The sequence below is a fragment of the Panthera tigris genome, chromosome D1 (assembly GCF_018350195.1).
Source record: "Panthera tigris isolate Pti1 chromosome D1, P.tigris_Pti1_mat1.1, whole genome shotgun sequence".
Lineage (NCBI taxonomy): Eukaryota > Metazoa > Chordata > Mammalia > Carnivora > Felidae > Panthera > Panthera tigris.
In genome coordinates, this window is record NC_056669.1 from 19,873,587 (window position 1) to 19,901,435 (window position 27,849).

Sequence of the window (27,849 nt, forward strand, 5' to 3'; positions counted from 1 at the left end):
TTAAATGATCAAATAACGTGACTGAATTCTAGCCCCTGAAGACCATTATACATTATTGTCAGAAACAAAATATTCACAAAGGTTCAGCATGGAGAACAGACAGAGGGTTCCTGGAGGGGTGGTGGGAGGGGGTATGGGCTAAAGGGGGAAGGGGCATTAAGGAATCTACTCCTGAAATCACTGTTGCACTAGATGCTAACTCACTTGGATGTAAATTAAAATAAATAAATAAAAACAAATAAAATAAATTGTCTATCACCGTCAATACACTAGAAAAGTAAAAATAAGATTACGTCACTACACGGGGAAATTTTAATCTCTCTCCCACCCCTCCTCCCCCAAAAAGCCTCACAACTAGTAGATTTACCAGTACTTCCCACGTGTGGCAGAGTGATCTGTGCCACCAACACATCACTCACACCTCTCCACGATCGCGATGACACATGTGGTCCCCTAAATGTTCCACCTGGAGGTATTTTGGGGGCAGCGAACTAAGAGGGGGCTTCCAGAGCCAATGGGGGCGGGGAGACACGTGAGGTCACAAAGCTCCTGCCTCTCCCCCTTCAAAAGAAACCACTCTGCTCCATTTATTTCAGAATCTAGAGGAAGTTGACAAAGTATGACAACAGCACGGCACAGTATGTGGTGGAGACTTTGCAGCTTGCTGGCTTGCTTCCCCTTACAAGGTAAGCCCTTAGAGCTCATTTTTTATGCCACTCAGTTGACCTGGTATGTTACCAAATCTACCCATCAGTCAGCTGCGTTCACAGCGGACCTACCACAGAAGGCAACCCAGGTAAATATCTTAATGCTTTCCAAGGTACACCAAGATCTCACAGGGAGGGATGTTACTGCTTTATTTAACCTGTTGTTCAATTGCTAACCGGGATGGAAAAGGGTCACTGTCGCATGTGTCTCTGTGGGATCTGTGTTACGGCAAAATGTAACAAACAGGCTCCTTAGGCTCTGTGTTGTAAGGGTCGACCAGTTGAAAGGGCATCAGTTTTGGATTTTAAAAACTTCCTCACTGAATAAGCCTTAGCCAGATAATTTCTCTAAAAACTCAATTTCTGGGGGCGCCTGGGAGGCTCAGTCCGTTAAGCGTCTGACTTTGGCTCGTCATGATCTCACGGTCCGTGGGTTCAAGTCCCGCGTCGGGCTCTGTGCTGACAGCTCAGAGCCTGGAGCCTGCTTCGGATTCTGTGTCTCCCTCGCTCTCTGCCCCTCCCATGCTCGTGCTCTCTCTCTCAAAAATAAATAAACATTTAATAAAAGAAAACTCAATTTCTGTATCTTGAAATGAAGAATGATTAAAAATGTCGGGCCAACCGACTCACATTTTTACAAGGATCAAATTTCAAACGTGAAAGCACTTTGAAAATGGCAAAGGCTAGCTATACAACTCTTAATTAGTTCCGAGATATTAATGAGCCTCATGAAAAGTTCCTGCTTATTTTTGGAGTCAGTTATACTTTACCTTTTAATTTTTTTATGTTTTTATTTTTGAGAGAGAGAGACAGAGCACGAGTGGGGGAGGGGCAGAGAGAGAGGGAGACACAGAATTCGAAGCAGGCTCCAGGCTCCGAGCTGTCAGTACCAAGCCTGATGCAGGGCTGGAACTCACTGACGGCGAGATCATGACCTGAGCGGAAGTCAGGCACTTAACCGATTGAGCCACCCAGGTGCCCCTATTATACTCTACATTTTATTATAATTTCCCATTTTGATTTTTGATGCTCACTTAATTCTAATGTAGCAATATGAAAATTAAAACTATTGTTACCTTTTTAGCCTGCTCAAACGGGAGGCAGGATATAGGTGTCTTTAAATCTCTGATTGCAAGTTGTACCAAATTCTTGCAAAAGAAGCTATGCAGAAGTGTGTTGCTGGCTGTGTGTTTGTTTGAGCTGAACTGTAGTTATGTTTCAGGTAATGCACCTGTCCTTCTAAATCTACATTCGCGATACAACTGCATCTGAATGACATTATTTTAAAAAACTCGATTTCCTATTTTACATAGTACTTCAATTTCCTACTTGATACAATTAAATGAAGTGCTTTCTTTTTTGGTCCCTCTACCCTGAGGCACATAATATGAATTCAATATTGGTAATAATATTAGTTTCTTCAATAAGTGGCTTAAAGAACAGCTCATACATTCAGGAGAAGTACATTTAGATAGATAGAATGTTTTTTCAATTATTCCAAAGTTTGAAGCCTTTAACAGACCTTAATTTTTTGAGGAGTCAAGTTATTGCCTCATAAAAGTACCATACAAAAAAAGTTTTTAAAGGCAGTCATAATCACGTCTTAAGGTAAACCTAAGACAACTTTTTTAGAATGTAAATTATTCAAATACTATTTATAAAGACGGTAGAAAAAGCTATTCATCGCGCCATGCACAGTGTTGGGCACGTTTATTAGTCACACCTAATCCTAGCAAAGATACTGAGGTATTAATATCCCTGGGGCACCTGGGTGGCTTAGTCTGTTGAGCCTCTGACTTCGGCTCAGGTCATGATCTTGCAGTTCGTGAGTTCGAGCCCCACATCGGGCTAGCTGCCGCCCTCGGCCTGTCAGTGCAGAGCCTGCTTTAGATCCTCTGTTCCCCTCTCTCTGCCCCTCCCCCACTTGCACGCTCCCAAAAATAAACAAACATTTAATATCCCTAATTTACATGAGAATAGAGAGTTTAAAAGAAGTGAGATAACCTGCCTAAGTTTTCACAGGTAGTCAATCAGCTTACACAGCACTTATGTATTATCTAATGAAACATTTAGTGTGTGTGTGTGTGTGTGTGTGTGTGTGTGTGTGTGTGTGTCTTTCTACCAGGCTGTGATAGAAAGTGCTTCCTAATGTAGATCAGAAGTTTGATAGCCACTGATCTATACAGTTTGGAAGATGTGTAATAGAAAAATCCCAACCTGGAAACTCACCCAAAGGGCCACCCAGGAGGCATCTAGACTTAATGGTATTAAGCACAAACTGTCCCCTCTGACCTCACCTTGCTCAGGCCCATCAGAGTCCCAAATAGGAAAGGGGCTGATCGTGTTGCTTTCCTGTTGGCAAAAAAAGGCAGCAAATCATCAATTTTGGCAACACTGGACACTGCCAGCTGTTTTTAGCTATGAACTATGGGAAGATCACTGCACCTGCTTCCACCAGGGCGACTTCTAACTAAGGCCGCCAAGAATTATAGACAAGAAAAGTCCCATAATCTCAGAGCCTCCCTCTTTTCAAGGCTACCACTCACATAAAGAGCCTTTAGGATGGGTAAAACGCAGTTCAAGAACGAACAATTTTTCAAAATTCATCCCCTTCACCTATACTATGGATGATGAGACTCCCGCTATTCTGGTCTTTAGTGGAGGGTAGGATATAGGAAACAAAGAACAGTTGCAAATATAAGGTTCTGTTGATACGCCTGTTGATAATTCCCAAGTGTGTGGATACTTTGAGATGTCTTCTTGAAAGCCATACTGGAAATAATTTAATTTGGGCCGAGCCAGATTCACTGGCCCCCTCGTAACTTTCTCTGTTGATTCTATCTCAAAAAAATAACAGTAAGCATTTTTCATAACGATCTAAACTGAACCACTTTTTTGTCTACTACCGCATAATAGTCGTGTAAATAGGGCTCTGATTTGAGACAATTCATTCTGTGTCTCTGGTGTTAATTTAACTCAAGCTTTTCTATGCAACATAACAATAACAGAGCTAAGCTTATATCCTATTATAGTGTTTGGTCATGAATATATACATTTCTTCATCTTTTTAGCCACTGACTCAGCTAATACTTAAAATCTTACTCTGTGTAAGGCCCTGGGACTGTAAAATGAATGAATGGCAAACAACCTTTTCACGAGAAGTCTGTAATCTACACACAGACATGCTTGTAACCAAATAATTATAAAGTAATGTGCCAAGTGCTGTAACAGGAGTCCATTCAGAAGCTTTGAGGGTCTTAGAGGAGAGGGCAGGTCATTGTGAGGAAGAAGGAGGCTAAAGACTCGTTAGGCAGGTTCGACAAAAGCCCGATAATCTGAGTTGAGTCCTGGAGGGGATAAGAAATGTATCCAGGATGACAGAACAGCATGGAGGTAAAGTATCTTCCTGACCCTGAACCTGGCAGTGGCTGGCGACGACATTAGTTAACACAAGCAAGCGCTGGGACAGAGCAGGTGGCATATCTGTGTAAGACGCATCTGGAGCATAGGGGGACGCGAGAGATGATGATTTCCAATGGGGCGTGAGGAGTCTGGGTCCCTGCAGGACAGACTTGCTCGGTTCTGGAGTTTTAAAATGTGCCGCACGCAATAATTGGGCTACTAAGGTAACAACAAGAAAGGACATCTTATTCGTTCTTCGATCCACCTGATAGCCCCTAGTAAAGGGGAGAGCAGACATGGCAACTCCCAAAATCTTGGGGGGAAATCAAGGAATCTTAGGCACTGCACAGGTCTTATCCGTGGATGCCTGCGTAGGTGGCGGTCACTGATGCTTGCCCTTTTGCCTGAGGGCCGGTCACATAGGCTTTGGCGTGTGGCCATTCCACTGATAGGACAATTAGTTCGTGAGGTTGGGGGTGGAGACGATGGGGAAGGTCACAGGTTCTACTTCCGTATATAAACCAGTCCCGATCTATGAGCCCAGAGTCAACTAGCAGCCTCGTAACACGTGGCCTTCCATGGATGGATGGATCTGGTCGAAGTCAATAATCCACTCAGTAGACACGACCTACTAACAGTAAGCGGTGACCTCCCAGGAGAGACTCCACAGCCATTCACTGCCAAGCTTTGCTCCCCGGTATCTGTGGAGCCGTGTCGCGCGCTAACCTGCAGACTGGAACCCTGAGGCCCAGCTGGGGAGCACTAGGGAGGGGACGCAGCCCTCAGGATCTACATAAGAAAGGCCAAGGAAGGGTGCACAAGCATAGACGTGTTTAGAGCCTACAGGGGAGGAAGTGGTGAACACAGAAGGTAACCCACACCCCCTCCCTCTGACGAAGAAGGTGAAAGTTGGACTCCAAAACTTAGATGAAAAAGAAAATGTAAAAGAAGAGTTCCCCCTCAGCGTGCAGTGGCAACGAGAGAACCCTGGGGAACTTTCCCTTAGAAGGCGTACCATGAAAAGTCAGGTACAGGTGTCTTCCTCTTCTACCCTTTAGCGGGCCCTTGACACAGTGAACAATATTTTTAAGCACCGCAGCTGAAGCCGTGTGGGCCTGTGGCTTCTCACTGGAGCCATTCTTCCTTTCTACAAAGACTTCCTGTCTCAAAACTAAACAAGGGGTCCCACATGGTAACACTGCAAGAGAAATAAGCTGGTCAAGCTAAAGGCAAGGCTTGGAGCAGAGTCACAAAAAACAGCCTATGTCTCCAACGCAGCCCTTTCCATCTGAAACCCAGGCATTTATAGTTGTGGTAGGTCAGTTGGCGAATATTACATTCTCAACAGGAGTAAACTGATCTTAGGAGATACAATTCTTTATAGCATATGCTAAGAAGTCGTACTGTATTTCATTACAATTTTTTAATGTATTTATTTATTTTGAGAGAGAGAGAGTATGTGGAATGGGGGGCGGGGCAGAGAGAAAGAGAGAGAGAGAGAGAGAGAATCCCAAGCAGGGATGACAGCGTGGAGCCCAACGCGGGGATTGAACCCGCGAACTGTGAGATCATGACCTGAGCTGAAACCAAGAGTCGGACGCTTAACTGATTGAGCTACCCAGGCGCCCCTCATTATAATTTTGTACAGTGTAAGAAGCAAATCACGCAATTTCACTCAAAAGCATGCATCTCGAGAAAAAGATATCTTTAAAATGGAAGCCATTCATTCACAAACAGGCTGCCGATACATATCACTGCTTCCATTTCCCCAAATACAGGCTTCCTGTCTAGACCATCACTTTGCTGAAAGGTAAGAACTTGGGCAAAACTTCCAAGTATCAATTTCTGGCCTGAAGGATGAAATCAGGGCATGTTGCTCAACAGTGGTCTTTTATTCTATCATTGATTCAACGTAGTGCCTTCCCTCCTGTCTCTCAGTATTCTTATTAACAACAGGAGACCAAAGACATCTGCCCATCGCCTGCATTATGGTGCCATCATGAAAGCTGGCATTAAACCATTACTTTTCAAGCTCACACTGTGATAGCTCCTGTAAGGAATGAATTTTAGAGAAATATGACATAGTCACTGCCCTCTAGAAACTTCAACCTGTGGGAAGCAGGCTAACACAAGAACTAGAAAGTAAAGCAAGAATCATAATGGAATGATTACGGAAGCGATAGAAGGTAGACAGTTTCAGATTCAATCTCTTGGCTCAGAAGTTGCTTAACCTTAGTTCCACTGTCATTTCAAAGCATCTCCACTAATATTATCCCTATTACTCAATTATGGGTTGATTTTATAGATGAAAATATTTCCAAATGACCCAACCTAAGCAGAATTCAGGGCTTATGCTTCAACGCTCTGATGGAAACACAGTATCTTTTTATTGAGTCTTCATTGTTCATTATAGTATTGACTGATGATATGGGTATTTTTCCATTAGAACGCAAGCAAACTTTTTTCCCATGGAAGTCAATACAAATGCAATACAACAATTCTGGGTTATTATTGCCAGGGGCCAGATGGAAATTAATGACCTAGAAATGGAACAAACTAAAAAGTCTGCACCAATTAATTCCCAGGGCTCTCCAAAGCACTTTTCCTAATACTTGAAATTTATCACAAGGAAATAAACTCCTTTTTTCCTTTCCCTTTTTTTTTTAAGGTTTCAGATGATGGAGTAAAACTCATTACATTTGCTATTCATAATTTATAACCCCACGGTATTCTCCTGTTTACGGAAGTGTTTTGTACTTTCATTGATAAGAATTGTCTTGTCCTTAAAAACAAAAAAAAAATTTTTTTTTAATTTAAAACTTGAAGAACGGATGGCAGCCAAATCAGCAGTAAATCCAATTTATTATTATAATTTTTTTTTATCAATTTCCTTTTTTGGGAGGATACATTTGCAGCTGTTTACGACCAATTGTTTACCATTCTCTGGGGGCTGTGATTCGGGAAACTAGTCTCTCGTGTTTGCCTGGAGAAAGTGCTGCTGTGGAAAATTAAATTGGAAGAGATCTTAGAACATCATTCCTCTGGCACAGCAGCTCTTTTGCAGGTGGGGCCTCCCCGCTCCTGTGAAGGGCAGCTCCCTAATTCACAAGAGCGCCGCTTAGAATTCCAGACACGCTGCTTATACTTCAAGCCAGAAGGAGCTTGCTTCATAAACGGAGGCCAGAGAGGCTGAGTTTTCCGGTCTCATCATTGAGACAGTCTGACCTAGTTACATGACCATGGACTTGGAAGACCACAGACATGGGTCCAGATCCCAGCTCCAGGACCTGTGTGACCATCAGCCTCTACTCCCTCATCTGTAGAGCCAGCGAAGTAACTCGCTCTTCATAGGATTATTTTGAAAGTTAAATTAAATATAGGTTCGACGTGGCCTGGCTGAGTTTCCGGGCTACGAGAGGGCGGACGCCCGATGGATGTTGTTCAACAATTTTCCTTTATTTCCTATCAAAATCGCACCCCTTCAGGAGACATCCTACTGTCGCTACCTACAGTGCTGGCTCCTTTGTACTGACTGACGCTTTGTTTCTATAAGAAGTATGTAATGAGAGGGGCCTGGGTGGCTCAGTTGGTTGAGCCACCGACTCTTGATTTCGGCTCAGATCGTGATCTCACGGTTTGTGAGATCGAGCCCCACATCGGGCTCTGCGCGGACAGCGTGGAGCCTGCTTGGGATTCTCTCTCTCTGCCCCAACCCCGCTTGCTCTCTCTCTCAAAATAAATAAATAAACTTAAAAAATTTTCAAAATGTTTATTGGAAAAAAAAAAAAAAGAAGTACGTAACGAATGATTGAATGAACGAAGGAGGTTGTGCTGAGGAGGAGGTTGCGTTGACCCTGCCTCAGCTTGGGAGTGCCTTGCCCCGTTGCCAGCCTGACCGTCTCCACTTCTCTTCCTCTGCAGAAGCCTTTCTGACCAACCACACAGAAACAGTCACCGTGGAGGAAGGCCAGACGCTCACTCTCAAATGTGTCGTTTCTCAGGGGAAGACCACGTCCCTGCAGTGGCTGGCCCCATCAGGGTTCACCATTTTTTTAAATGAGCATCCTGGTAAGTGCAAAAAACAAAAAACAAGCAAACAACAACAACAACAAAAAAAAACAATCGCCACCAGATCGCAACCTGAGGGATTTTCCAGACAGACAAGCTGGTGTGGGATAGAAACCAGCATGAGTCACCCCAACGATGGGCTTGGCCCACCTACGATTACGCGGGGATCACACCCAGCGGCCTATCATTTTACACACGGCTGCTTTTTTTTGACAGGAAGTCTGAAATGGAAACCCCCCCAGAATGATTGGTAAAGGGGGCTCAAATCACAAAGCACGTTTCCATGCCCCCACCTTACCCCCACCTCGCTTTTTCACTCTCAGCAGCGCCATGACAGGCAGGCAGGAGACTGACTAGAGGCCCTTTATCCTCTGGCAGCTAACACCGTCGCGCCCCACCCCCCCCCCCCCCCCCCCACCCCCCCCACCCCCCCCACCCCCCCCCACCCCTCCGGCTGGAGCCAGCTGCTTCGTTTTCCATCTGAGCAGCTCAAAGTCATACCACAAAACTCCCTTCCCAACATCTCCTCTTCTGCTGGCCTCGGCACAAAAGCAAGGTCGCCGACCAACTGACAGGACATGCCGCTTTGGAAAGGAGGACAGTCATTCCTCCTTTTCACAATGAGCCCTGGATGCCTGAGACGGAAGGGGATTCTTCCCCGCAACCCCCTCCCCCGCCCAGTTTTATTGAGATATAGTGGACATGTCACCCTGTATTGATGCGTACAATGATCTAGTATTATGTATATATTTCAGAGCAATTGCCCCAGTAAATCTAACAACCATCACCGCACAGTCACAATGTTGTTGTTTTTTTCTTAAGGAAAGGGATTTTTTTACGTTATTTATAATAATAATAAAATAATATTATATATAATATTATATAATATATATGTAATATAATATAATATAATAATAAAGGGATTATTTTTTCATTTTGAGAGAGAGAGAGAGAGAGAAAGCCAGCAAGCAGGGGAGGGGCAGAGAGAGAGAGAGAGAGGGAGAGAGAGAATCCCAAGCAGGCTCCACACTGTCAGTGCAGAGCCCCACTCGGGGCTCGAACTCACCGACTGTGAGATCATGACTTGAGCTGAAATCAAGAGTCAGATGCTTCACAAACCGAGCCACCCAGGTGCCCCAAGGAAAGGTGTTCTTAAAAGTCTATTTAGTTCATCTCTTTGGGCAGAATTTTACTAAACCCTCCCCTAGATAATGAGACCACTGCATGTCTCCATTTAATATTCTCAGCTGCCAAATACTTGGAAAAGTCTCCAAAACAGCAAGTTGCATTCTGCCTTGTAAAAGCAGAGCCCCTAAAAAACTTAATATGCTATGAAACATTTTTTTAAATTTTTTTTAAATATGAAATTTATTGTCAAATTGGTTTCCACACAACACCCAGAAAAATATGGAATGCTTCACGAATTTGCAGGTCATCCTTGCACAGGGGCCATGCCATTCTTCTCTGCAGCTATGAAACATTTTTTAAATATTGCTGTGTTCGGGGCACCTGCGTGGCTCAGTTGGTTAAGCATCGGACTTTGGCTCAGATCATGACCTCACAGTACGGGAGTTTGAGCCCCGTGTCGGGCTCTGTGCTGACAGCTCAGAGCCTGGAGCCTGGTTCGGATTCTGTGTCTCCCTCTCTCTCTGCCCCTTCCCCACTCATGCGGTCTCTCTCCCTCTCTCTCTCTCTCTCAAAAATAAACATTAAAAAAATCTTTAAATATTGCTATGTTCAATGTAAAATAACCACATATTTCAAACTAAATCAACTATCAATACTAGATTCCAATAAAGTAGATATTGGTTGTTAAAAGTTTTGAGAGAAAAACTTTGGGTAGAGATAATTGCCATTAAATCACGCTTTCTCTTGTTTTGGCTTGGTTTTTGGCAAACCAGGATAAGATGGGCACTCCCAAGTTTCTAGCAGAGTACCTTGATTGAACTCGGTGATGCTCAACTGAGGGTCATTCTTGCCTTCCAGGGGACATAGGGCAACGTCTGGAAAGAATTCTGGTTGTTATAATTGGGAACAGGCAGGGGCACTGGCATCTAGTGAGTAGAAAGGCCCGGGTTGTTGCTAAACATCTTATAATGTACAGGAGGGCCCCCACAACAAAGAATTATGGACTCAAAAGTCAATAGTGCTGAGGCTGAGAATTCAGGGATTCTAGCCCAGGTAATATCAGTGTCCCAGGACATACAACCATTATATCAGATGAGAGACAACCTTCCTTGGGCAGCCATTCAAAGCACAACTATTTTAGGTTTGTGTTACAAATCTAGAAAGAAAGCGGGGGGGGGGGGGGCGGTGGAGAAGGAGGAGAAGGAAGGGAAGGAAGACAAAACCACTCATTTCAGGAGCCTCTGATTTGCCAAGGGACCTATGGTCTGAGATAGACATCCCAGGTCAATATAGAACCAAACCAAACAGAACAAAAATAAAAACAAAAACCACTTGCTAAAATCTTTAGGAAACTTCAAATAATAACAAACTTCTAAAAAATTAAAAACAAAAGGGGCGCCTGGCTGGCTCAGTTGATGGAGCATGCAACTCTCGATCCCGGGTTATGAGCTCGAGCCCCACGTTGTGTGTAGAGACTACTCAAAAATAAAGCCCTTAAAAAACATAAAAAGAAAAAGCAGCCAACTGGCGTAATGACTAGCCGTGCACTGATCTTCCATTCTTCACATCCTTTGTGACAAGACAGCCTCAAATCAATCAGATTTTGAGGAGGTAATTACAATGGGGCATTTCTCATAATGTAAAAAAAAGGGGGGAGGGGGGAGGGGGGATGTAATCCTCCTGCAGCCTGAACCCTTCACCAGCACAGGGTTAATGTCAGTTAATTTCATACACATGCAAATAAAGCGACCGGTTTATCTCACAGATCCCAGTCGCAAAATATTTTGTTTCCTAAACGAACGTGGAGCTGTTGAGAGGCATCCAGCTGGTAACACCAGAAATTTGGAAGGCAGCTCAATCAAAGATGTGACATTTGCTCCGTCCACGTGTGAAATTCAAAAGCCATTCCTGTGAAGAATCAATGGGCAGAGAGTCTGTATTCATCTGCTAGTTTGCTTCCTAACAGTTCCTTTGCCTTCTCGTCCAGCTTTAAAAAATCCCAAATACCAGCTTCTGCATCACTCCGCCCATCAGCTCTCCATCGGCGTGCTTAATGTCAGCCAGCAAGATGAAGGCGTGTACAAGTGTTTACGATACGGCAGCTCCGTGAGAACAAAGGAAGTAAAAGTGATCGTGACAGGTAGGTGGTTGACAGCCAGCACACCCAGCAGGGGAGCGACGGGCCTCTGAACAGGACACATCATTCTTACGCTTAACATCTGAGTTTAGAAACAGCGCCTGTAGCAAGGCATTTCCTAGGGGACCTCTGCCATCCTTTGTCGAACGGAAGCAGAAAGGAACATGTTGACCGGCGAGCTCTAGATTAAAATGTGACTTTGTGAAACGTGTCTCTGGCATCAGCGAAGTTTCCTCTCTGGGGAAATTAAAAGGAAGGAGAATTAATATTTGATGAGCCACGACTGTGTGCCAGGCACTGTACTAAGCTCCTGGGAATCGACGAGGGATTAGACACAATCCGTGCCCACCAGGAGTTGGCACGCTAGTTTAGACAGGCAAAGCAGTGTGTAAAAAAAAAAAAAAAAAAAAAAAGTAGAACCTTACGACTGCATAGCCTAAGATGGAATGAAGGCAGAGGTGACTGCACTGGGCAACGGCTCGCATCCTCTGCCCAAACCAGTCCCTCTCTGCCAGTGAGAGGTGGGTTGGGAGACGAGGATAGGAAGTAACAGCGTCCAGATCGCCCGGGGCCTGCCCAGTTCTGTGGACGGTCAGCTGAGGTCAGCGTGAGTCTTACTGTCTTTACTTTTCCGATTTTTGTGATGGAACAGATCAATTCGAAACACTGCTTTCTGTCGGTCTCTAAGTGGCATAATTCCACATATCCCACGAGTGGATTTCTTAGACTTCGGTTGAATTAATACAGCGTGGTGCCTGCGGGGTAACGAAGTATCTGGGAAGGAATGGCTCCCTTCGGGTTTTAAGAACCGATGTGACTCACCCACCTTACTGGCCACCCCTCGTGGCACTCTGGCTCACGCTGCTTGTGTGCTCTTCTGGGGTCTTAGAACTCTCCACGCGTACCTCTCTCGCTGCACTTAATACATGATCTTTCAACTGACAGTTTAGGGGCTGAGTCTATCACCGGACTATGAGCTCCTCAAATAGCTAATTTTTTCATACGTGTACTGCCGGCACCCAATGCTGCATGCTCGGGGCTGACTTTACCATGTTTCGATGGCAGACAAATCAGCAAATAAATGTGAAAGAGTAGGGTTCTGGACCAAAGTGTGAAGTAGAACGGGAAAGAGGAAGAAGTTAGCCTAACTAAAAATCACCCTTGCCCCTTGAACCACACAGGCTTGAATTGTGCCGCTCCACTTACACGTGGATTTTTGCCAATAAATACAGTCCAGTCCTATAAATGTATTTTCTCTTCCTTATGATTTTCTTCACAGTTTCTTTTCTCTAGCTTATTTTACTGTAAGAATACACTATAAAATACATAGAACATACAAAAACGTGCTAACCGGTTGTTCCTGTTATCAGTAAGGCTTCCCATCAACAGCAGGCTCTTGGTTAAGTTTGGGGGGAGTCAAAAGTTATACAGAGATTTTTGACTGCGCAGTGGTGGAGGGAGGTGTCAGTGCCCCTAGTGCCCGCACTGTTCAAGGGTGAATTCCATTTCCAAGACAGGAGTAGGAAGAAAAAGGACAAATGGGTCCTTTATAAAAGAAATGCACCTTTTGATGGGAGGAGGGGACGGAACTAACTTACCTTGGCGTGAATCATACACTCGTGAAAGTTTAGAACGGAAACAGCCATAAACCAACATAAACCAACTCCTTTCATGTCACGGACAAGGAAACTGAAAGAAGTTGAGGGACATGCACTAGTTCTTACAACAGCCGGTGACAGATGAAACTGGAATTCGGGTCTGTACTCCTCACCTAGCGTTCTACTAGTCAAATACAGTCATTTGTCAAATGCAAAAATTGCTGTTGAAACATTGGGGATTTTCAGGGACTGATCGTACCCTGGGTAACAAACAGTGTGACTACAGCCAAGGTAGCGTTACAAGTACATAAAAGCCCCTTAACAGTATTCTGGAAAAGGTCGAGCAAAAAAAAAAAAAAAATCCCATGATTGAGACCATACGCTACAATCGTCCCTACAGATGATCAGACTCCGTGCTTTACTGGGATACGTAGACCAGCTAATTAAGCATAGAAAAAAAAAACAATTTTCTTCCAGCAACTCCTTCCGCACCAATCCTGGAAGCTTCAGTTACCAGAATGCAAAATGGAAAAGAACACGTTACACTTAAATGCTCCACTGTGAGAAGTAAGCCCCCTCCGCAGATAACTTGGATTTTAGGGAACGACATAGAGCTCTACGGTAAGTAGGGGAGATGGTCCTTTCCTCCTTTGTTTTCCTTCCTACTTACATTTCCAAGGAAGTTTTAAATCCTCTGGCACCCTCTGGTGGCACCAAGTGCCAGAAAACAACATTCATTAATCCATCAGTTCTTTTCCAAATTATCTTTATAACCAATCGATACTCTGCCTTCATCTTGAAAACCTATCACAAATAATACGACTGCCTGTTTGTGCTTAAAACAAAGCAGGAACCTAAAATAGAGTCTTTATTATGGCTTCTTAAAATTCAACAAAAGTTCATAAAACAGGAAAATAGCTATCACCTCAGCATGACTTGTTTAGCAGACACAAAATTGAAAATACATTTACCACAATGCTTGTATATTGGAACACTTCTAAAGTGCAGTACCCTCAGTGACAGATAAAAATATCATATGGTACCAAAGAATCTAAACTTTGATTAGATTGAAGCAGCGTTCAATTGACTAAGCAGGATAACAGACTGTCACAATTGGGACCTGTTTACGGTTTGTGTACGTTGTGACACAGGTTACATTCAATTTTACTTAATCATAGAGAGATTCATTCCAATGCCAATTCCACATCATTCCAAGACCTCTCCATTAATTTGCCTTATTCGTCCAAACCGAGTAAAGTCGTGGGTCTTTGTGTTTGACAACATCGGGCTGCCCTTGTTGTAACCACGATAAGCTTTGGATTTTTTTCCCCCCCAGTGGTGACGGGTTTACAGAAACCTATTCATTGTTATTCACCTGCTCCCCTCTGTGACTAGGGCCACGTAGGTACAAGGGGGTTGGCTGAAGTCAGAATGAGGTTAGGAGTCTAACAGCTTTGCCAAGAGGTCAAGGCCATTGGTCCCTGAGGGAACCAAACCACCCAACGGTGTTAAGAAGCCACAACGTCACACACCTCTTTAACTCGCTCCATAGGTGAAACCCGCCATGAATTTGAAACCGATGGGAAGAAATGTAACAGCAGCAGCATCCTCAGAGTCCACACGTACAGCAAAAACTCAACAGTGGACTGCATTATCCGACACAAAGGTCTACAAGGAAGAAAACTGGTGGCACCATTCCGATTTGAAGATACGGGTAAGAGGGATGAACGATTGTTTTTAATCATTTTCAATTTACCTTCATAGCACACTATTGAACAAAATGAAACGGAATGGGAAAAGTCCTTCAGAGTGAGATCGCAGTCAGCAAAGCTCTCCTTAACAGCAAATTCCCTTAATGATGGAAATTTCTCCAGCTGGGTGTCAGAATGCGACCGTCCCAACGCTGGGAACCCCAGTTGTGCAGAAAGCCTAGCAGAGCGCCATATGCAAATAGCATCATGCCTGCTTTTTGATAATGACAGCTGACATAACTTGGCCTCGAATCGTTTGATTGCGCTCACGATTTTGAAGAGGTCGTCTGAAGCATACCCAAAAGGAGATAATAGCCGTTGAAATAGATCTAAACTTGTCCATATCATTTTACGTTAATATAAAACACTCACACAGTCAAACTAAGTCATGATTACTCTTTAGACTTCTTTTGTTATGACCGTTCTGCGGATTTTAGTTTAACCAGGTTAACATTCCCAGCAGAACAAATAACAAACGAAACGTCACATCGTCACTGTGAAGAGGAGTCGCCTCCATTTTTCCAGAATGATTCCTTCATCAAATGCAAAAAAAAAAAAAAAAAAAAAAATAGGGATTTCAAAACTCTAGAAAATGTTTGAGTCAGGAAGTATCTAGTAAGAGGTAGCATGAATCACAAGACTCTGACCTTCGTTATTGTATAAAGTACCTCACAGTGTCAGAAGAATTTCTGAAGTACAAGGATGCACTCACACTAGGGAAGGAGGAAGCTGTTGGATGAGGACACACTTGCTGAAAAAGCTCTTTGGGAAATTACTGCTGATGAAAGGCGCTGGTGAAGGAGAACACCACGGTGGGAAAACTGCCATGCTGCCCCGTGGGGGCTGCCACTGCTGTGGCTAACAGGTCCCCCCCCCCCTCACTACCACAGGCTTTCCACCAGTCACTTTCTCGTCAAACCAAAAGTAGCAAGTCTTGAGGAAGCTGCATTTAGAAGACTTAAGCCCCCGCAGACGCGGCTGGGTACTAGCAAACATTCCTACCTCCTGATGACTCCTCCCCCCTCCAGCCTCTGCTGTCAGTGGAGCACAGCGCATGCGTGGGGGGGCGGGGGGGTTGGGGGCTGCTTCTGAAAGTCATTCAGAGTCTTAAATAAGAGAACCAACCATGTTGAAAAAAAATCTATGTTGACTTCTTCAGCTATTGTTCGGGCCACCTACAAAAATTTACTCTTGAGGGGAAATCACAGTTTCTTTCTCTTCCATTATGGCCATAGTTCTCTACGACTCAAAATCCTAGCCATCAAATGCTTCTAACAGTAATGGGATACGACTTGATTTTATTTTATTTATGACCTAACGGTCGACTGTTTAGCCCCCACTGCCAGATCTTCATTAAGTATTCAAAGAGTAATTCCAGTATCAGCTGGTGGTGGCTTCCATGTGTTTATGACTTTCCCCTGTGGCAAGCTACTCAATGGACGTACAGATACTACACCCGTTTTGTCCATCCCATGAGTTTTACAAGGTGGATTAGTGAGAATGCTTTAAAACACACTTACAAGGGGACGTCTGGGTGGCTCAGTCCGTTAAGCCTCTGACTTCAGCTCAGGTCACGATCTTGCAATCTGTGTGTTCGAGTCCTGCATCAGGCTCTGTGCTGACAGCTCAGAGCCTGGAGTCTGCTTTGGAGTCTCCCTCTCTCTCTCTGCCCCTTTCCTGCTTGTGCTCTCTCTCTCTCTCTCGCTCTCTCTCTCTCTCTCTCTCTCTCAAAAATAAATAAACATTAAAAAAAACATTTTTTAATAAAATAAGATAAAATAATTTTACAAGTAAGGATTCTGACCCCCTTCGTCCCCATACTGCATGGTAGGACTTGAGAAAATGAACATCAGGCAAGCACCCTATCTGGAGAGGGGGCAGGTACTGGAATGAGTAACGTCTTCCTTTGAAAAACTCACAACGCAATGCTTGGAGAAGGAAAACAGGACAGGAATAGATTAGGCCACCTTCACAATGGTTTCCTTCATCTTTTCAGTATTCCCAATGAGGAATCTTGATTTCCTGTTACTTATCTGGAGGTGAGATAAAAACAAAAAACCTGAGCGACAGTTCTCACCCTCACCGATTGCAGGAACCCTCGACACTCCTACAAATACTTGAGGACCCCAAAGAATTTTTACTTATGTGAATCGCACCTGTCCATACTTACGCATTAGAAATTAAAACTAAAAAAAGTTGACTTATTTAAAAAATGAATCCACTACATATACATAGAAATGACACACTTGTATAAAAAAAAAAAAAAACCCTGTATTTTGCAACGCCAAAATGTTAGCGAGGAAAATGGCATTGTTTTTCATCTTAAAAATCTCTTTGGTATCTGGTTTCATAGAATTAGGTTCTCATAATTTCAGCGTTAATTCTCTTGCGATATGTTGTTTTGCTTGAAATATATACAAAAATACAGCCTCCCACAAATACGTAGTTGGGAAAGAGAAGATGATATTAATAACTTTTCAGATAATTGTGGATATTCTTCTTTGATACTATACTAAAACTCAACAAGAGGTGACTTCTTAAAGGTTAATTGCTATGTGGACTCTGGAACCCTATCAATGAACTTTTCATGCCCTTGTTACATTAAATTCTTTGAACAGATTTGCACTTTGGATAAATCTTTTAGCCAGGCATGATTTGTAGCATCATGCCTTGGTCATTTGGAAAATATCAATATATTGATTTATACAGAACTTTCAAATGTTGACACATTTCGGCATCAAAATCCCATTCATTGATATCGTCACCGATTTCATCGAAGTCTTAGTATTTAGAAGCTGTCAAGCTCACAGGGGGGATACAGGTTTTTCAAAACGGAAATGGGGCCGGTGCAACTGAGTAAATTTTTAATATTAACTTCTATTAATTTAAACTTCAATAGTGTAGCCCGTGTATGCTGTATTGAACAGCACAAGTCTATAACATTCTAACCAAGCAGAGACAGAAATCATAAAGCACCAGTACCCATTTAATCAAAATAACATTTGGTCTAACGGAATCTACTCACTAGCTTGTTGACTGGGAGAACAAATCAAAGTAAATACAAACTCATGGGTGTGTGTATATCTCCTGTTCTGTACAAAAATATATAATTATCTGAATCCACACAGTATCATATACATTATTCCAGAAGATCTTGATCATTCTTGATAATTTTTCTACGTGTCCCCAATATTTCCCATATTCTCGTCTTATAATTTGCCTCCAGTGTTTCCATCCTACTAGCTTCCAAGCTTTTTCTCTCCTTTCATTGCTAGCAGCTGTCTTTTCAATTTTCCCTGACATCTTTGTGGTCACAGAGTTCATCTTAGCCTGACAGTCTAAATTACTATTTCTCTATTGTTTCCTTAGTGGCGGTTCTTCCTTTTCTCAGAGCTCTCGCATGCAACTCTGGCATTTGTATCGTTTCCAAAAGTTTTACATGTTTAAGAAAAGAAACGTTCAAAGCCATTAAATAAAAAGCTGAGACGCACTCACAGATTCCAAAAAGACATTACCTACCCGTCACATATCCCTATTTATAAAATTTCAGGCACCTTTCCTATACACCCTCTGGTTGCAGGACTGCTCAGGGGTCAAATCCGCGCTACAATGAATGTCTGGAGACATCCCTAAACATTGTTTTATGTTATACTGTTAGCATCATGTTTTATAAACAGCAAAGCGTTGGGCTGAACGTGTTGTATGAATGAACTCATTAATTCTCACGTACACACAAAAAAACCTCCCAAGGGCAAAGCTTAGCATTTCCATTTTCCAGGTAAGAAAAAATTGAGCATTCAAGAGATTAGGCATCTTGCTCAAACTCACTCAGCACAAGCCAAGTCAACAGCATTGGAATTCGACCCAATCCGTGACTGACTCCAAGGCCACCTAACTAATAAATAAGGAGGGAGATATGTGAATGCATAGACAGACAGAGAGGCAGGCAGGTAGATGGAAAGAAAGACAGCGAATACCCTCTGCCTATTATTGCCAAATGTACCACTCCAAGTCCGGCACGCTGCACTTCTAAGCCAGGCAGCTTAGCAGATGGGCAGCCAGCAGGATACAGTTTCAAAAACCAGAGCAAGAGCTGCAGAATACGTAGTGCTGAGGTTTCTGCAAAAACCTCCACGAGCAGGTAGCAGCCAAATACACTCTCCAACCTGCTGTACTGAGCACAATGTGGGTAAAACTGCTCTCCGTGGTTGCAGAATTCTGTTTTTCCCCTTTCCTAGTTACTGATCGAGAGACAGCTTCAGATGCCCTGGAGAAAAACTCTCCATCGTCTGCAGACCCTCAGCAGCCCACTAGCACTGGTAAGTGTCAACCCATTAAAACTTAAGACCAAAAAAAAAAAAAAAAAAAAATCATGCCTCCTCGGGAAGGTCACTTTTCCAATTCTCAATTTTCAGATTTTTAAAAATTTTTAATAAGACTATGCAGGACCCCCTCTGTTGGCTCCAGCTTTGTGGTAGAATGTTCCCTTAGTTGGGGGAGGGGGGGGCTTCAGGGTCACTAATGCCTTGTAAATTCAGTGCTATGTTGCTTGATACACACACACACACACACACAGTGACCTTTGAATTTCCTCTATGGTAAAGGGCAAGGTTGGATTCATTTATGGAGAGACTCGTTTCATTGTTTTCTCATCCAGAACAGACTAAACACAAAATAAAGACTTGATTTCAGCAAAGGGCAAAGAAACAGGATCTGGAGATTTGCTGCTCTTCGTCACGGAAGAACAAAATCACCTTTGAAAACACCTCAGTTACTTGGTTGTCAAGAACTCGGATAGTTTTTGATGACAGGATTCAACCTTAAACGCAGAATTTAAAAAGCCTGAATGAATTATAACCAACTTTTTAGACAGTCAACCCATTGGGGGGTTAACTCTGGGGAATAATCACGTGTTTATCTTTGCATTTTACCTAGCGTCGTATCTGGCACTAGGAGGTACTCAGAAAACGCAGTGCGAATATATACGTGTATGAATACATTCATTTGTTACGATGTTTTGAGCAAAACAGCCTCAGCCAGAAAGGGCAGAAATTCCTACGTGTCCTCTTCCTATTTCAAATAGTATGTCTCTAATAATCTCATTTGATGGGATAAGTGTTTTCGTATCATTAGCATGTATGTTCATGGTTGAGTATCAGATTGTATTTTTCTACAACTTTTATCTGGAATAATATTTAAAAAGTCAATGTTTGGGGTTTCTAAACACCGATAGAAGCAATATGTACCGTACGGTTTTTTGAAGGGCGATGGAAATTGAAAATAACCTGAAGTGGAGCGGTCACATCACTTGCTTTAATAATCCAATTTTTTTAAACGTGTTTAGAATCGACTTGTCTTTAAATTGGCTTACGGAGCTACTATACAACCCAATTTTCTGCTCTGCTTTTTCATATAGAACCGAAGATTTAATATGGTTTCTAAATTTCCTTTCAGCTTTCAATTCCTATGATTGTATTACAGTTAATAATAGCCATTTTCAGTAGAATGGGTGGTCTCATTCCCCGTGGGATCCACACAGTGGCGCTGTGCAATGGGCTAAAAAAGCAAGAGACTAGGTTGGGAGGGGGAGGCGGGGAGGTGGGAATAGGCAGGACGAGCAACAAAATCAGAAGAAGAGATCTCTTCTTTCTATGACTTCTCTCACCTAGCAAAACCATCACAGGACACCCTGCTTCTAAGGGGGAGAGGCCAGTATGGGTTTGAATGACAAGGGAGCCTATTTTTCAACATAAAAATCATTGCTTTCCAGGCTGCTAGCTTATCCTTCCATAAAGCTCGGGATGTCACCCTTCAGTGTTCTGTTGTTATCTTGCACCTTTCTAAAGACCTTCTCGCTCACAGGCCGGGTTCAGGTGGGAAGGATAAAAGAACGGTTTAAATTTTGCATTCTGAATTTCGGGATAGGCTCTGTCACTTCTTTGCTGCGTGACTTCAGACAACTTACTTAGCTTCTCTAAGCCTCTGTTCAGAGCTGCCGTGAGAAACATACCAAATGCTCTGTTTCAGGCTTAGCACACAGTGTTCGGTAAACATGTATCTTTAAAAAATAAGGCAAAATGAGCCTGGCCATTTGCAACTATTTTGGGGAGAAGTCAGTAGTTCAGAAATAGTCTTGTGTTTTGTCTGTTTGTTTTGTTTGTTTTTAAGTCGGACTACTTAATTTGGTTCCCAAAGATGCTTTGCTGTTTGGGGATTAGTATGTGTATGTACACGCTATTCACAGAGAGTCAGATGTATATATCATGTCTTAACTTCTTTCAACTTAGTTGCAGTAGTGGAAGATTCTAATACAACAGAGATTGACAAGGAAGAGAAAAACCAAACCGCTCAAGATCCTGACTTAACCACTGGTAAGTGTCCCCTACAGCATTTAGAATAAACACTTGACATTTTAACCTCTGAACCAATAAATCCAATGGCCTTTTTCTGTCCCTATTTTCCTTGACCTTTTTATTGGTTAATCCCTCCCTTGTTTCTTGGCTTAGGGTCTCCCTGGCTTCCCTGACATACTCTGCCTGGTCCTGTCACTCTTTGCTAATCAGTCCTTCTCTGTGTCCATGAGCTAACCTCCCTTCCTCCTCTGGCTTCTTATATGTGGATATACTTCTGACTTCACTTCTCTATTCTTGATTCCTCCCTTAATTCTTAAAGGGTTTACCCCTCCCCAGGATTGTTCCTATTGCCACTATGCAGATGATTTCCATACCTATGCTTCCAGAACATTCTCTGGAGAACGAATCCCTATTGCATTCCACCTCCTACGTATCCCATGGCTGGATTTTCTGCCATCTCTTCAAACTCAACATCACTAAAAGCCGAACAGCATCTTTTCCCATAAAATCAGCTTGTCCAAACCATCACACAAGCCCCACACCTTGGTGTCATCCTTCACTCCTGCGTGTGTACACACACACACACACACACACACACACACACACACACACACACACACACACATAAAAAATCAGTCCGTCTCCAAGGACTTTTGAGTCTTCCCTTCCAGATTTTTTGTCTACTATCACTGCCACCTCCCTGGTCCAGACTCTCATCGTCTCCTGCACAAAGTCTCGTGACTCGCTGGAGCTGTGATCATTTTTAAGACTCTATTATCGAAACACCCCTCTCTGGACGCTTCACGCCTGTGTTCACAAGACCTCTGCGGCTCCCACAGTCTACGGGGCAGAACAGGACCCTCAAACCTCCCATAAAGCGCACTCTGACTTCTGTCTTATTAATTTATCTGTTTCTACAGAGAGAGAACTATGCCCTAAAGCACAGAGATTGTGTCTAATGAGCTCCAAGCAGCTCCAGACGTAGCTGGTGCTCCTTAACTGCTTGTTGTTAGAGGGGGCAGGACATTTGGGCAAAATCAGAGCCGGCCGAATCCGAGTGTGAGGTTTAGAAAGATCTTCAAGACCTCACCTCCTTGATCTCCGAATGCCTTCATGGAGGACCACCTTTAACCAAGCCAACATTCATGAATGTTCACTGCATTTGCGTAGCTTTTCATACTCCTTAACAACCTCTCTTGCTGCTTAACCACATGTTGCTAAAACACTCATTTCTTACAGCTCACTTAAATCCCCCGACTCTAATCTAAGTCAATATTCTTGCCTGCATTCTCTAGAAATGAAAAATCACAGCTTCACTACCTACGGCACATGAGAGCGTTTTTCCAATCACCTCACAGAATGGCGTTTGTCCGCCTGTTGGCTTGTTTTTGGAGAATAAATAATATGAATCTCTTTCCCTTCAGGTTAAAGTCCTCCGTCTTTCTGTCTGAGTGGCCTATCCGCCTATCTGACATTTGGGAAGCAGCCTGCAAATTCCTCAGGGACGGAAGCAAACCGACCTTGAGCTGAATTCCTCTCATTTGCCTTACAGAAACAAATCTTCAGTACGTGGGGGTGATAAGGAGGAAAAATGGCATTCTGCTGCTCACCCTGGTCTCCTTTCTCATCTTCATACTCTTCATCATCGTCCAGCTCTTCATAATGAAGCTTCGGAAAGCACACGTGATATGGAAAAAAGGTGAGCGGCGCGGGAGCTGCTGGGGGGCCGCAAGATGCAGAAACGGTTGGCTAGCCAAAAGGAAATTCTGCCAACTTAAAGCTTTTCTGTTAGATACTTCAGCCATCTGTTTGGGAAGTGTTGTCACGCAAATACGCCATGGTCTGTTTCGTAGTAAACACAGGATGTGCAATCTCCAGGGGCTCTAATCAAAGAGCGTGTAACCAAGAGAAAGCAGAGTAGCTCCGGGAATTGACATTAAATTATAAAAGCTGCCGTTCGCAAAAGGACGCCAGGCGGAAAACGCATTCATTCATGCACTCAAAAAGGTATTCACGGAGTACCTATCAGGTGCCGGGCGCGGTTCCAGGCACTGGGGATACCTCTGTCAACAAGATCCCTGCTCTCAAGGAGTTCATATTCTAGGGACGGTCAATCAAAGGTTGAATGTATACTGTCTTGGTTGTGCTCTTACTTTGTTTTTGTTTCAAAAAAAAATTTTTTTTAATGCTTGTTTATTTTTGAGAGAAAGAGAGAGTGTGTGAGGGAACATGCACGCAAGAGGGGCGGGGGCAGAGAGAGAGGGAGGCACGGAATCCAATCCAAAGCAGGCTCCGGCCCCGAGCTGTCAGCACAGAGCTCGATGCGGGGCTCGAACCCCACGAACCGCGAGATCATGACCTGGGCCAAAGTCAGATGCTTAACGGACTGAGCCACCCAGGTGTCCCAGTTGTGTTCTTACTTTGAAATAATGCAGTCAGCCTCCCTCAACCATAATATGTTAGTAATTTTTGCTAAGCATTCTGGTTTAGAAGTTATCAACGGGGGAAAAAAATATACATATATATAACATTATAATAGTATTATATATGCTATTATAATAGTATTATATATACTATAATAGTACATACAATATTATAAAAGTATCACATATCATAGTATAATAGTAATATATAATAGTATTACATAAAGATTATTATATATATTATGTATATATGCAATATATATATTATTCAGCCAGCATGGAAGGTATCTATTGAAATGCATAGATTCAACACATATCAGGGCTGGAAGGACTTCAGAAGTTATCCAGAATATCTACTCAATTCCTCCTATAAATGTGTACCAGGATGATATCCCCTCTTTAATTCTGAGTGATTATTTAGACCTGTGTTGCCCAACAGAGTAGACACAACATGGCTATTGAGCACTTAAAATGTTGCCAGTTGCTTTTGAGATGTGCTGCAAGGATAGAATATACACCCCACTTTGAAAACCCAACACGGGGGTGCCTGGGTGGGTGGCTCAGTCGGTTAAGCGTCCGACTTTGGCTCAGGTCATGATCTGGCGGTTCGTGAGTTTGAGCCCCATGTCGGGCTCTGTGCTGACAGCTCGGAGCCTGGAGCCTGGAGCCTGCTTCGGATTCTGTGTCTCCCTTTCTCTCTACCCCTTGCCTGCTCACACACACACACACACACACACACACACACTCTCTCTCTCTCTCTCTCTCTCAAAAATAAATAAACATTAAAAGAAAGTTAAAAAAAAAACTCAACACACACAAATACATGTCTAATAATAACATATTAGATCTACTAGGTAAATCAAATATAAATTGTTAATAATTATTCATTTTACCTACTTCTTTTTGCTTTTGCAACATGGCCATTAGAAAATTTATAAAATTACACATGTGACTTGCATTACGGCGTTGCTGGCCCAGGATCATTTAGCGACATATGGCTCCAACACCCCCAGTAGCAGAGAACTCATTATGTCCCAAGGCAAAATACACTACCTCTTTGAATGGCTCTCACCCTCTTAAAAGTACAACTTCCGGTTTGATGTCACTCTCTCTATATATTCAGCTGGACCAACGTTCATCATAATTAGACCTAGAGACAAAGTCTGGCTTTTCGGCTGTACCTGCGCAACAGGCAAATGTCATCGTATAGTTGCAAAGTCCCCCGTTAATGCTTCACCCCCATGGTTCGTTAAGGCCTCCTGGAATCGTTCCATCTCAAAGAACAATACTTGATTCTAATCTGTGGTCATTTGATTTCCACAACTCTTACACTGCCCAGCACAGTGCCTGCAGGAATCATAGCAAAGAACAAAAACAATTCTCTAAACGAATGAGGGCATGACGTATGGGAGGGGCAGGGGTAAGTCCACTATTGTGTAGACAGAAGGATCATCTTATTCAAAATACATTTCTACACATAGGTGATGTGTGACACCAGAAACTAATAACACAGTTTTCTTTTCTTGCAGAGAACGAAATTTCAGAACACACGCTGGAAAGTTACAAATCGAGGTCAAATAATGAAGAAACATCATCCCAAGAGAAAAAGGACCAAAGTGAGTCACCTACATGACCTAAAACTTGAAAAATGAGCTTAATTTGTTGTCTTGAAGGAGGAGGGTGAAACGCCAAGTCTGATTTTTAGCACTAGAAAGTCAATCACCTAAATCGTCTTGTGTAGCACATAAGTGCATCTTCCAAAATGTAAAGTAGAGACCATTAAGTTCCTTTGGGAAGCCATCTCTGTGTCCTGACTGTCACAGCCAGACACACCCGTAGACTGTACGTCCCTCTTGTGCTGAGGGGTATCTCACAGACACCTTGACAGTCCAGCACTTCCCGCACCAACTGGTCATTTTTGATGTGTTGATTTAGCCACCACAGTACTCCTTTGGGTGGTGAAAAGCTGGGTTGATCTCAGCGTGTCCTCAGATTCTAACACAGGGCCTGATGGCGAATGGAGTGTTTGACAAATGTGTGTTGAATAAATGAACACAAGGCTTAACTGATTCAAGCAGAAATATTTGGGGGCTTTTGGAGCACTCCATTGCAATTTCCCAAGCAAAATACGTTTCCAAAAAGTGAAAGGAAGGGTCTAAAAGGAGATTTTGTGTGTGTGTGTGTGTGTGTGTGTGTGTGTGTGTGTTTGACAAAAATCCAGTAGACAGCAACCAGCGCTACGGTAAAGAATCTTATACCTTCCAACCGTTTTGTTTCCTCCATGCAAATTAACTTCCTCCCCCTGCCAAGAGTTGCAAGACATGCAGAAGAGCTTTGCTGCTAGTTTCTAATGGTTTTATTGAGGTTTTTGTAGGAAGCCGGTCTTTCACAACACCTCTGCCCTTTTTTTTGCTTTGACCCAGTAGGGTGTGAAGTGGGAAGAATCACTTACTGGCTGGGAGAGGGGAACAAGAGGGCAGACTGTGAGAACTGGGGGTGTGAGGGGAAGTGCGTGTAAGGTGCAGAAAGCCTCTTGTATCGCATGTGTTTCTATAATGTCAATGTCTGTGTAATCGACCCGCAAGTAGGAGAATAACGTCAGTATGAGGCGTAAGTTGGATTGTTTCCTATGCCAATTTTCCCAAGTGAGGGGCACTAGAACAGTGGGTGTTGAAGTGTAACTTTTAGCAGGAGAAAAAATGCCCTGAGCTCAGCTGCTGAACAAGCAGAAAGCCTTTTGCATCTCAACTTGAAGAAAATGAGTACTTTCACTCAGGGCTCCCTCCCCAGAAAGGTCCGATCCCAGGGGCTTGCCACAGAGGTGGGAGGTGGTACTTCCCCCTGGGCTCCAACCTCTACGTCCATCCTCCTTCCCTTGGCTCCCTCAGACCTGACATTTCAACTTCACTGTTTTCGCTCACTTAAAAAGCATCCTCTGGAGCGGTCTCCAGCCTCTGTGTATAGTTAACGGGCTTTGAGTGGTCCTGTTTCCCGTAAGCCCTGTGACTTTCAGTATAAAATTTGCCAAATGCAACGTGGGTTCTTATTTGTTGGGTCTCACAGCAGAAACGTCTACAAGTTTTATTTCAGGTTGGTTAGCGTGTTGCTTACGTAAGACCTTTTAAAAATCAGACTGTGGCAATGCATTCAGACCATTTATAGGATATGCATCCATCGATTTCTGATTTGATGTTTAAGACATTAACATATGGACCTAACAAGACCACGTGCAGCCAACGTGTCCCAAACGAACGGGTGCACTGTTGTTCAAAAGGAATTTTCATCTTCGACCTGTTTTTCTTTCAGCTTTCCACTCGAAGAGCTACATGAACTACATCACACGGTTGTACTCTGAAGCAAAAACAAGGCGGAAAGACGATCCACGGAGTTCGAAATTCAAAGGAGAGCCCGCTCACATACCAGAGACCATTGTGTAACGTCCTTTGCGACAGCAAATACTGACTTCGGTGCAGCTGCAGGCCTCACAGTGGAGCAGCCCAGGGGAAGGAGCATAATTACGGTCACAAGAAAAAATATACTTTGAGTGCAATGCAACATGGTAGACTGCCGTGGCACCCCGCCCTGGATTCAGGGCTGTGAAATGAGGACCAGACCATGGACACAAAGCTTCATAGTTAAAAAAAAAAAAAAAAAAAGAGAAGAGAAGAGGAAAAGAAAAGAAAAAAGAAGAGGAAAAAACCTATCATGCCTGACACTACTTCAGAGAAGGAGGAGACTCTTAAGTCTTGGAGATCAGGGTTGATTGGGCCAGCTAGCATCTTACCATGAAGCTTGGGCTTGAGCAGAACTCCTTTAAAAAAAAAAAATTTTTTTTTTTTTTTTTTTTATAAATCTTTCCTTCCGATCGCCAGATACAAACTTTGGGATGGAAAGGACCTAAAAAAGGTCTCCAATGCTAGGAGCTTACTTTCCAGAAGGGCTTTAAGAAGATGTAGCTTTAGTTCAAGGCAGGCCCAAAGATTTGATTTTTCGAAGGTTTTCTTGCTAAATCACAAGAGTGGATCTGGCCAAGTTTTCACCAGGACGTTTCATTACAAAAACATGTACCAAAACAACAACAACAACAGCAAGTTTAACTTACTATGACCTAATTAATGCTTTAAAAAATTATTTAATAAAAAGCTGAGTGTTTTTCTAGTGGTTGTGGTCCAAGTTGTATTTCCTCCTTTTATCTTACCATGGGAAAGGGACATGTCTTCCCCACCCCCCCATCAGTTTATTTAAGATATAGCAAACGCTGAATAAGCATTCACTTATGTCA

At 43.2% G+C, this 27,849-nt stretch overlaps 1 protein-coding gene and 1 non-coding gene across 3 annotated transcripts; one reads left to right on the forward strand and one right to left on the reverse strand.

The window, feature by feature from the left end:
* The first annotated feature begins 389 nt into the window (after positions 1 to 389).
* On the forward strand, positions 390 to 27,725 carry CRTAM (cytotoxic and regulatory T cell molecule). 2 transcript variants are annotated; one of them, XM_007091202.3, is made up of 11 exons: positions 391 to 472; positions 597 to 686; positions 8,031 to 8,177; positions 11,293 to 11,445; positions 13,518 to 13,661; positions 14,593 to 14,754; positions 19,030 to 19,110; positions 21,079 to 21,162; positions 22,697 to 22,843; positions 25,097 to 25,183; positions 26,874 to 27,725. In XM_007091202.3, exons 2-11 carry the CDS (start codon positions 620 to 622, stop codon positions 27,002 to 27,004), a joined length of 1,203 nt encoding a protein of 400 aa, XP_007091264.3. In that variant the 5' UTR covers positions 391 to 472; positions 597 to 619; the 3' UTR covers positions 27,005 to 27,725. The 2 variants fall into 2 exon arrangements, with proteins under 2 accessions (XP_042814003.1, XP_007091264.3); XM_042958069.1 differs by lacking the exon at positions 13,518 to 13,661 and having other exon boundaries at positions 390 to 472.
* LOC122231571 lies at positions 9,579 to 9,687 on the reverse strand. The gene has a single exon (XR_006208835.1). It is a non-coding gene; the product is annotated as a U6 spliceosomal RNA (small nuclear RNA).
* Positions 27,726 to 27,849: the final 124 nt, after the last annotated feature.